At 45.4% G+C, this 11,513-nt stretch overlaps 1 protein-coding gene across 2 annotated transcripts; it reads right to left on the bottom strand.

Moving 5' to 3' along the window:
* Nucleotides 1-78: 78 nt before the first annotated feature.
* Nucleotides 79-10,867, bottom strand: RHOF (ras homolog family member F, filopodia associated). 2 transcript variants are annotated; one of them, XM_040609915.1, is made up of 6 exons: nucleotides 10,636-10,858; nucleotides 10,466-10,553; nucleotides 3,583-3,692; nucleotides 2,682-2,816; nucleotides 1,845-1,918; nucleotides 79-544 (listed from the first exon to the last, which is right to left on the bottom strand). In XM_040609915.1, the coding sequence occupies exons 1-6, from the start codon at nucleotides 10,798-10,800 to the stop codon at nucleotides 472-474; spliced, it is 645 nt and encodes a 214-aa protein (XP_040465849.1). In that variant the 5' UTR covers nucleotides 10,801-10,858; the 3' UTR covers nucleotides 79-471. The 2 variants fall into 2 exon arrangements, with proteins under 2 accessions (XP_040465849.1, XP_040465839.1); XM_040609905.1 differs by lacking the exon at nucleotides 1,845-1,918 and having other exon boundaries at nucleotides 10,636-10,867.
* Nucleotides 10,868-11,513: the final 646 nt, after the last annotated feature.

Here is an 11,513-nt window from a genome sequence, read left to right as displayed (position 1 = left end):
AAAAGACAGTAAATTGTAGCTGTAACATTCCACAATTATTTTGCAGAGGGGAAAAAACCAAACAACATGAAGTCATATAGTGGCAGCTGCTGTTCATTGCAATTTAAATAGAGTCCAAGACCTGACTGCTGGTCGTTTGCAGTTAGGAGCCAAAGCCAGATGGACAAAGGCATGAGCATCAGTTAACCTTGATAAAGAGCTTTGAAAATTTTATGAGGGCAGTGCAATGAAAGTGCAAAAAATATTAAAAAATACATTTTAAAATAAACATTGTTCTGGGAATGCAAACATAATGAAAAAAGGGTCTTTGAAGTTAAGCTGGTTTTAAAAATCTGGATTGCTTGGCTGTTGTGCAGTCGATGCTCTCTTGCAGTCCAGATCATAACACTGAGCACACTGTCCGTTTCTTTTGGCGCTTGGCTTTTTTCATGGCATTCAGTGCAATGATTGTTGCTTCTTTAAAAACATTTTCTATGTTTTCACGACATTTTGCTGAGCACTCCAGATAAATTTCTGCATTGATCTGCTGACAAACTGCTTCCCCCTGGGAAGAACAAAAGGTAAGAGGAGATGTAAACCCAAACTGTGAGAGAAGAAAGGCGAGATGGGAAAGAAAGGGAATTATTTGGTACATCTTCGTATCATGAGGTGAGGGAGAAAGAAGCTGGCTCTGAGTATAGTGCTAGAATGTAAGTGGCATTGGTAATAAACTGAGGTGCTGTTAAATAAACTAGTTTATTTCCCCCTATGTTGATCTAGAGCCTGGCCTAACAGTTCAGTATTAAGAGTCTCTACAGATGTAGATTGCTGATCGTGTAAAAATATTCTCAGTATTAAATTTGTTTAAAAGAAATGCTGAGGTAGATACTTAAGTGAGGTTAAGATCTCTACACGGCAATATTTTTTCAGGTCTGACCTTAACTATTACATGATGTCACCTTTAGTAATGAATGTCACATGCAAGAGCAGAATCTGGACCAAAGCCATACCTTATTTTGCTGGTGCACATGCAGGAACCCTGACTTTTGCTTTGGAGTGTCACTAGGGCTCAGCTGAAATCCTCCTATACAGAAATGGGCACCTGCGCTTCTCAGTCTCACCCAAACGCATGCAACGCAAACAGACTAGAATCAAACATTTGCATGCAGTCCTGGCTGCGTGAAATCACTACAGTGATTTCTTACTTTGCTAGTGATCTTTTTATTGTCATTGCAGTCTGCCCCCAGTTTTGAATGCCTGTGAGCCTTGGAGTGTGAATTCCAGGTGTGCAACCCACAGCTCACAAACTGCATTTATCACATTATAAGCCCTTAGAGTGGGGTCACTTGAGCACTCAGGCTTCAATAGGGGGATTTTTCTTCAGCATATTTAAGCAGTTTGTCTCCTTCCAGTTGTTTGCAAGCTGCAGTGCTGGCAGATACTGTTCAGCTCGTCTGTGCTTGGCATTGGAAGCATCATGTCGCGTGACTCAAGATGCCATCAGCTGTGAAAGACTGAGGTAGTGTATATTTAAGGGAAGAAAAACCAAGCTGGAGGGCTCAAGCAGGAGACAAAGTTTGTACATCATGTGGGCCCTGGAATGTAATCGCATGAGACGTCAGCACTCGCCAGAAGTGTCTGTTGCTTGCTCTGGAACTCATGTGTGAGGGTAACGAAGGGCAGTTATTAATGCAAATGAGGGACAATCTGCATCTGCTCACAAAGCAACAGGATGGGGATCTCATCTTGTGTGCAAGGAAGACAAGCCAAAAGTCCCAGCGAGGTTTAGTGGTGATGCAGTTACAGCTTCTTTTCATGCTGTTTAGAAAAAGTACTGATTCGTTCAAGGGTTTAGTACACTTAACCTTGTTCCCTGGACTTGTGCATCAAACAGTTTGAAAGCTGCTGTTCTTGCTCTGAGATGAGATGAGAAGGATGGCTGTGTAGTTTAAAGAAAAAAAATTAAAAATTGGGAGACCAGAGCAGAAAGGTCTTGTATGACATGGGACAAGTTGTTCCATCATTGTTTCTCTTGTGCCTAGGGCAGCTATGCCTGCGATGTAACACTAGTTGTCTCACTGCATTGAAATCATTTGATAATATGTAAATAATTTTTCTTAAGATCCCTTCTAGAGACTTCAAAGAAAAGTCTCTTATGTTAGAGAAGCCTTGCAGATGTTTTTTCTGTTATCCTTGAAAGGATTTATTTTTAAAAAGGGTTTACGAAACACATTTTTTTCCAGAACAGTCAGTATTTTTAATCCTGTAATGTATAACCTAGCATCTCCAGTCTTTATCACAGTCCTGATCAAAGCACCAGTGATGGGAGCAATGTATGCTAATAAAAATTATGAAGGAGGGAGTCCAACAACCTTGTTAAGACTTACAGTAACAACAGTAATAACCCAGCTGTGAAAGAAAACAAGAATGAGATGTAATGAGCATAGAAGGCATAGCTAGTAGCGTCCTTTCAGTCACACCAAGATACCAAATTTCTCTTTACTTCAGTTCTAAAAATGCACCACTTCCCAAAAGGACTTAAAGAAACCCCTCCAAGTGCTGACTGTCAATAATTTATCTGGGCACTGTGATCAGCTAGTTTTGGAGTATCTGTGACTGTACTGGTGAGGAGCAATGCTGCTGAAGTAAGCGTGCTTTCTCTCTTGCAAAGAGGACACAGCTTTAACTGCACTTGTACTTACCTGGTTGTAAGTAATGGGTTCCTGCTTAGAAGCCCTGAGCTTGCGCAACTGTTCTTTGTCTTTCCGAAGGTCTGTCTTGCAGCCGATCAGTACAAGTGGGACACCTCGGCAGAAGTGATTCACTTCAGGATACCACTGATGGTAGAAAAAAAAGAATCTTTTATATATGCCTCTTTTTTTTTTTTTTTCCTGAAATCAAAACAATAAAGCCAAGGAACTGAACCAGCATTTAATATATGCTGCAAAAAAGTCGTTAATCTAGTGGCAGGGACCCAACATGCACTATTTACATTACAGAAATATTCAGAAGTCCTACCTAAAGTCAGCTGATTTATAAAAACATAGGTGGCATCTGTTGCTATGCCAAAGCGCTTACTTAACATCTGTTTAAATTCAGAAGGGCTCCTCTGAAGTTGTATTTAAGAGCGGAATTTGGACCAAGTCTTGCTTTGTTTTGCTGGTGCAGTGTACAGGAATGTCAGCTGCTACTTTGGAGCATTACAGAACTCCTAGTACTGGCAAGTGGTTGCTTGCATCACTCCCCTGTAGTTAAATACGCATGTGATGGAAGTAGACTTGAATCTAAAATGTTTGTGTGCAATGTTGGTTGTGTGACATGGCTACAGATAAAGCAGCGATTTCACTGCTGGTGTTTGATCTTTTTAGCGTTTTAGTGTGCTGCAGAGCTGACCCCAGTTCTGAGCCCTTAGGAGCTGCGGAGAGGTGAGCTCAAGGTCTAAGGTCTGTGACCTGCAGCTCAGTGCGTGATGAGTGATCTGTGCATCTACATGCCCAGGGTACACGACATTAAAAGCGTCAGCTTTTTTAATCTGACATCTTGTCATGTATCGGGTGCATATAATTCGTTTGAAAGGTTGAAGCAATTACAAAAGTCTCTTACCTTAGCTGCTACATTATCATAGCTAGTGGGGTTCATGACATCGTAACAAATTAACACGACGTTTGTGTTCTGGTAAGAAAGCGGTCGTAGCCGATCGTAATCCTCCTGCCCTGAAACACAGAAAATGTCTTGGATAAAAGAAATCTCTGTCCTTAAGCAGTATGATGGGAATATGTAAAGATACATGTTTGAAATCAAGAACAATGGCACTGTAATTGCACAGACTGCAGGTTTTCTGTACTTGTAAAATTCCTTCTCTGAAGTGCAGGAGAGTTCCTTTTCACTAACAAGTAAATATAATCTAAAACATGTCCTTGGCAAGTTTTAATAAAAAGCCTGCTTTGTCCAACTGCTAAGTACTTAGAAGCACTTCAATCGCCGATCGCCAAATTGCTGCTTAGAAGCAAAATCAACAAGAGGAATTTGACAGTTATCGATTAAAATTTTTGCAATTTGGCAGTAGCTCCATTCTCCCAAATACATTTGTACGTGCGATGCTGTGAGAAGTAGAAATGCCGTATTTGCTAGACACAAATGCTGAAGTAAAAATCTTAGTAGTAAACTTGCTTTTCCCAGCCCAGTGACCTGAGAGGAAGCAGCGATTAGCACACCGTGCCTTTAGCACCGCTGCTCGCTGTAGCAGCATGCACGTGATTTTTACAAGACATGCTGCAACATGAGCCAGGCTTAACTGGTCTTTGAAGCAGGACTACAGAGCTCATCTTAGGGATGCTGCTGAATTCTGGAAAAGCAGGGGATTTGTCATACTTCTTATGAGGGATATTCTAGCACGTGATCTGACAAGAGGAAGCTAATTTACTTCAGACCTGTACTCCTTCCCCTTGCCATACATATGACTTCGCAGTAATCACCGTGCCAGGGTCTGAAGAGGTCTTGCTTTGAAAGATTAAGTTCAAAAAAGCAGTAATTACCAGATATAGGCAATCCCTCCTGGATAAACCATTACTCAGTTTGTTCGAGATATTTGTAAAAACAGGACTCTTGGGTTTGGACCATTCTGTATTGGAGCTTTCACAAGAACAGTGTGCTCTGTGGGTGAGGTGCAGAACAAAGAAGGACTGATTCCCTCAAGTTTAATCCAGAAATAATACACAATTGACAAAATTATCCATATTGTACAAACATTCAGAGCAAAGACTGTACTGCTTAGCCCTACTTGTTTGCAACTGATTTACCATCTTGTTGCTGAGATAATCCTCTAAATGAATTAAACACATCAGGCGCCAAACTTTTTTTTTCTTCCTAACTTTCTCTAGTGCTAAGTGCTGTGTATGATTTTCCCTGTTCAAGTTCAAGCCTCTGACCTTCTACTAATGTAGCCTGTAAAAATCAAAAGGTCCTCCAAGTTATTGCTGGCAATTTGAGGCAGTCAGAACTGTCCCATTGGAAGAAACGTGTTCATTTGCTTGAAATCAGAACATAGAGTTAAATTCATACTCTCCTGCATGGGATAACAGAAGAGGTGTCTGATGTGACACAAATATGCTGTATCGCAAGTCAAAAACTATAGATATGCCCCAGTGAACTGCTGCACCTTCATCTTCAGAACTAGCTGTGCAGTTGTTTGGGTTTCTTAAGCAAACTGAGAAAATAAGTGCATGAGAAAATGCTGCTGAATAAAATGTGGCTCCATGCACATTTGGAATTTCAAATACAGAGCACCAAACAAGGTATAGCGCAGAGACCACAGGGGGAAGGTTAGATGGTAATTGCTTAACTTGTATGATGGTCGGATGATTGCAGCACTCACTTGGAAGGAGAGGTAGCTGTGCTTTAAGAGCTCAGATGCAGTTCTTCTGTTGCTGAGGATGTAACAGGACCCAGATCAAGCTGTGTCTAAACATTGATGTCCTTCTCACCGAAAACAATCCCTTTCACCTCCTGTCCTTAAGTGCTGCTGATGAAATGCAAGGAAGGGCCTTGGGAGACTATTTCTCTGTAAAGCTGCTCAGTCTGTGGTCAGAGCTAATTTGGCACAGATTTAGGTCTTCTAGTAGAAGAGTTTTAAAATGAAGGAACAGGGGTAGACCTAAGCAGTAACTTCATGTATATGCAAAACCCCTGAGTGTACTTCATCAAGCATAGGTAGCTGTATTCTTTCCCCAGTTAAAAAAATCATGCTATGGAAGAATCAGGTAAATATATGCCTACATGTGAGTATATCTGTGACTCTCTGCTTTCCTCAACTCACTGTAGCATCAGAGACCTTGTCTGTTTGTTTGTTCTTGAAGAAAAAACTTTGCCCAGCTGAATTAACCTAAAATTTGCTAGTTCTTTGCAAAGACCACAGTCCTGTATGCCTCTGTGATGTGTTGCGTAACCCACATCGCTGTAGTCAGGCCCTGCGGTGGGGTGGTACCTCAGGCAATGGCTGAGGGCGAACAGGAGAAGAAGTGAAACCACAGGTCTCTGTCTGACATGCATGTTCACCACTGCTCTTCCTCACCTGTTTGCCAGTTTGCCACCAAAGAAGTGCCAGCCTGTCCACTGCTTAGTCTGTAAAGGAGCTCAGCACCCATGTCATTGCCAGGAGAGGGTAAAGGACAAGAGTCAAGACCCGGCAGCCTAGGAGCCTGCCAGGACATGCTGCCCTAAGGTACAGCAGCGCTGCCCATCGCGGCCAACGGGTACGGAAGAATGTAATATCCTGCCAGCCGGTCCAGAGCAGCCTACCGCTTCCTGCGGATGGCCGCATGTCAGCTGCAACTCCACACTCGTGGTTCAGGATTGACATGCAACCTGCAATGGCAAGCCCTCACAGGCACACAGAAAGGCATCTAATTATCTTTGATTTGTTATTCTGCAGGCTCTGTGGGCATACCACGGTTATTAGCTTGCCAGTTATGATTTTTCACTACTCACTTTAAAAAAAATTGGGAAACGGGCATTCTTGGCAGTTGAAGAGGACAGTAGAAGAGTAGAAATCAGTAGAAAAGGACGCTTGGCGGGGGGCACACTTCAATTAAAGCTGGGGTTTTTTTTGTCTTCCTCAGGCACACCCTCCTTTTCAAAGTTCTGAAAAATTATTCTTACATATACTGGCTTTTCAAATTTCTCTTAAGGCCTCAGACTGCCACACATCTGTCATTACAGACCTGAAAAACCCCGCTGCAGGCTTCATGTGTGCTTCCTGCCAGTCAGAGAGCGAGCACCCACAATGATTAGGCATTTACTTCCTCCTCAGCCTTCTGCGCCCAGCAGAGCTCTGCTCTTTGGTCTGAGAAGTCCTGCACTGAACAGCATCAGAAATTGAACCTCGTGTCTGAACTGCCAGCGAAAGCATCAACACTGCTCCCGTAGTATGTAAAAAAAACAGAGTTAATTTACCTCTCAATGCCTTGGCCTCTATCAAGCACAGCAAGAAATGGAAACTTTTAATTGAATAAGCAGCTGCAAAGCCTGTTCGCAGACGAGACAAGTGATATTTCAAAGCCTTTACTCATTGCATATACATACCGCCAACTTCCTGTGACAGCAAGAGGTGTCTCTGACAAGGAGGACAGAGTAACATAGTATAAAAGTCTCACAAAAGTTGTTTTTCTAGCCTAGTTTAGACTAACTTATTAACTTCATTTGTTACCAGAATTCTTGTCAAGAAAAAAAATAACTTTTGTAGCTTTAAATGTTTGATTCTTAGGTTCTTTGTGTCCTTCTCCTTCCCTAAGGAGGACAAGCTCCAACGCTCAAGCTGCACTGCACAGAACTTGAGAATACAAAGAATCCTTCTACCTTTAAACAGTTACACAGTTTAAACAGAGCTGAACTTGTCCTTTACCCTCCCATGATGCTGAAGTACATGCAACTGTTGGCGCTTAGTAAGATCCTAAAAATATTGAAGTCCTTTCTGCAATTGGTCCATCATGAAGATCCTGTGATACTTTTTAGGAGAACAGCTTTGCCTTCTCTCCTGCACTGCTACACAGCAATTAGCTGAAGACCTTCACCTCAGAAATAGTTTAGCATCCTTTTGATCACATTTAAATGATTTTATGATAATTTGAACGATTTGGGAACCTTTCAGACTAAGAAGCAAAACACAAGCTGTCTTAGGATTTTAGAGAAGAGCAGGGCCAATTCAAGTAGTTCAGTAAGTTGGAAGAGGACTCATAAAACACTGCCAATGTGGCTGCACCACTCCACTTCCAGTAATAAGCTGTTATGTTTAGACTCCTCTTTAAGCTGCAATTGCTGCTGTATGCTTACCCCAGAGCATCATCACCCAGCTGAGAGAGAAATTTAATGAGCTGCTGCTGCATGATATGACAAAAGCAAGTCAACATAGTGAAACACCGATTCCAAAACTGCATCTCCCGTGCTGCATCCACTCAGCAGGACAGGAGCTCTCCTGTCTCCAGAACACTGAGCTGAAACTCCGGACAGTCCCCTTGTTCTTACTGCACAATTTGAACTCAGAGGACAGGACCTAGCTCTTGGTCCTAGTCCAAACCTTAAGGAACTCAACATCAGTTTTCTATTATTAAAAACAGGATGGGATTAAAGTATGTACTCAGGTGAGTTCTTCCTCTAGTGTAACTTCCAGCTTCAGAAAGAGGATGAAAAGCTGCTTGAATTACAGAGTACGATACAGATCTGTAACATAAAACTATGTAAGCAGCTCTGAAAAAGAACCAAAACTCAAGTCTTTCTCCATCCCAAGCAAATGCCTTAACCAAGTTGGCAATGTCCCCCCTTTCTCCGCACCTCATAATCTTCATGTGTCTCATGCAAAGCAAAACAGATTTAATAGGAAGGGAGGAGACAAGTGTCAGCAGCCTCTAGCAACTTCTAGCCTGGTGGTTATGATGCTGTTTTGGGAGGTGAAATATGTTTGGTTTCAAGGTTTCCAGACGAGAGATGGAAAGCAATTGTTCTTTCATGGCAAAGAGCTCTACCAACTACACAACAATGGTATCTCCACTTCCTGAATTGTCTTATGAGACACAAAATATGTCCCAGTGCTCTTATTTATAGTTGTAAACTAAATGTGGAAGGGCAGAAGGGTAGATGCTTTCTGCTAAAGTTGCACACCTGAACAAGGAAACAAGGTAAAACTGGAGCCAAACTTTTTAGCAGGGCCTGTTGCAGTAGGACAAGGGGTAACGGTTTTAAACTAAAACAGGGTAGATTTAGACTAGATGTAAGGAAGACATCTTCTACAGTGAGGGTGGTGAGACACTGGCACAGGTTGACCAGAGAGGTGGTAGATGCCTCACCCCTGGAAACATTTAAGGTCATGCTGGATGGGGCTCTGAGCCACCTGATCTAGTTGAAGGTGCCTCCATTCACTGGGGCAGGGTTGGAGTAGATGGCCTTTAAAGTTCGCTTCCAGCCCAAACTATTCTATGATAAGCCACCAGTGCCCGGTTCAGCAAGCACTCTCGAGGCTGCTGGCAGCTGTAGGTCTTGCGCAGAGCTGAACTCCCTGCATGATGCAAGAAGCTGAGCACTTATGTCAGGCTTGCGAGAGTTTAGTGCTGCATTACTGAACCTGCCCTACCTACTGCCATTTCTGGATCCAGCCCATGTTCTTTAAAGCCCGGAAGAGACTCAAAAAGCAAACGTTGGAAGCTGCAGCACGGTAATGTTAAATGAAAGCCAGCCATGTTATCAAGAAATGCGTGACAGGCAAAAATGCCACACTGACAGTGAACAAACACAAAAACTACACAAGTTCACTGTGGCAAGTCCTTTGTGCCACCACAGTGTATTAAGGAAATCCCTCTTTGGTTGCTTACACTAGATTTCAGCTCTTCTCTCTTCCTTTAAGACTCAAACACAAAAGCCGTGCCATTCAGTAGAAGCTACATTATCCAAATCTTGATAACAAATCTTGACTTGAGAACAGTAAAATTGACACAAGAAGATATATTGGCAAATTGGGTACTCAGGATCTTACTATACTGCACTAAAGATTAGCAATAAAATTCACTTCTAGATTAAAAAACTTGAAAATTATCTATTCAGATATCGTGTACAGTTTGCAAGAAGATAAGCGCGTTTTACTACTATTAAAAATTAGTATGGACTGCATTCAGTTCTTATTTATGTTGGTATAAATTTGGAACAACTCCACAGGCTTGAAGAGAAACAGATGATTTACAGAGCTGAAACAGAGCATGTGTCAATTTTAGAGCTCATTTAGGAACGCAGCTGGATAACAAGAGTCTAGGTACTTTGAATTAAGTTGAACACAAACCATTTCACAAGTTCCTCAAATGAACCCAAGCAAACTACCAGCATTTTCAAACGGCTTTTACTGCTACAGCCTTTTTATTGTGAACACAAACCAGCCTTTTTCTCGTTCGCTAGTCGATCACACGTGGCAGGAGATTAAAATATTTTCCCAGTTGATTGTATTATGCTTTCCATCTGGGAAATGGGTTTTAATACCTTCAGATATGTTTGCTATCTGATGCGATTTTCTCAATAAACTGGGTTGTTAAGATAATGAACGAATGCAGGGCCAGCACTGCCACCAGACAAGGGACCTCTTTTTTTCTGTCATGCACACTTATGCTTGCAACAGGTAACGGTTGTTGATTTGTTTGTACTTTAACCTCTTGCAGCCTTAACCACACTATCACGTTAAAAGTACGCTTGCATAAAAGCAATTTGAGAATATGTCCAGCTTTACAGCCTTCAGGTATCGGTCTGGTTTAAGCTGACATTGCAACAGGTGCTGGAACAGAAATACAGGCACGTTCACAGGACCAGCATTTTACACCGATTGAAGCAGTTTGTGCTTGTTTGACTGAAATTCCGAGGCGCGGGGGCCGGGCTGGGGCTCAGCACCGTGCCCTGTGCCCTGTGCCCGCACCGCCGGGGCTGGTAGCGGGGCCGCCCGAGGTGAGGAAGCCCTTACCTGCCGTGTCGTACAGGGTCAGGGTGACCTCCTTCTTGCCCACCGTCACGCTGGTAGTATACTTCTCGAAGACGGACGGCGCGTATTGCTGCAAAGGGAGAAGCAGCTGCAGGCAGGGGCAGGCAGGCAGCGCCGGGCGGGCCCCAGCCCCCGCGCCCCCGGCCCCTCACCTCGGGGAAGGTGCCCTTGGCGTACACCATCAGCAGCGACGTCTTCCCGCAGCCGCCGTCCCCCACGATCACCACCTTCAGCTCCCTCCTGCCCGACGGGGCGGCCGCGCTGCCGCGGGAACCCGCCGCCGCGCCCTCGGCCAGGGCCCCGTTGGCCGCCGCCATGGAGCGGAGCGCGGCCGGGCGGGACGCGGCTGCCCCGGGCCGCCTCAGCGCGACGGGCGCCCCGGGGCCGGCAGCGCCAACCGCGCCCCGCCGGGGGATTGGCCGCGCCGCGGGCGCCGCCGCCTCAGGTGCGTCAGGGCCCCGCCCGGGACCGCGCCGCCGCCTCACCACGCGGAGGGCCCGGGGGTGCTGCTCCCCAGAGCCCGCTCGGCGGCCTCGAACCCCCCCGGCGGCCCCGAGCTCCCCTGGCGGCCTCGAATTCCCTTGGTAGCCCCGAACCCTCCTGGTGGCCCTGAATCCCCCTCGGCGGCCCTGCACCCCTTCGGTGGCCCCGACATCCCCCCCCCGCTACCCCTAGCCCTCCTGGTGGCCTCAAAGCCCTCAGTGCCCCGAGCTCCCTCGGCAGCCTTGAACCCCTTCGGTGGCCCTGAATCCCCCGGTGGCCTCGAGCCCCCTTGGTAGCCCCAAACCCTCCTGGTGGCTCCGAATCCCCCTTGGAGGCCCTGAGCCCCCCTGGTGGCCTAAAGCCCCCCCCGGCGGCCCCAACCCCCCTCAGCAGCCTTGAACCCCCCCCCCCCCCCCCCCCCGTGGCCCCGAATTCCCCCGGCGGCCCCAAATCTCCCCCGGCAACCCCAAGCCCCCTGATGGCTTCGAACCCCCCCAGTGGCCTCAAACCCCCTTGGTAGCCCCGAACCCCCGCAGCGGCCCCAAAT

Source organism: Falco naumanni, chromosome 1 (genome assembly GCF_017639655.2).
Source record: "Falco naumanni isolate bFalNau1 chromosome 1, bFalNau1.pat, whole genome shotgun sequence".
Classification (NCBI taxonomy): domain Eukaryota; kingdom Metazoa; phylum Chordata; class Aves; order Falconiformes; family Falconidae; genus Falco; species Falco naumanni.
This window is presented reverse-complemented; position numbering and strand designations above follow the sequence as displayed.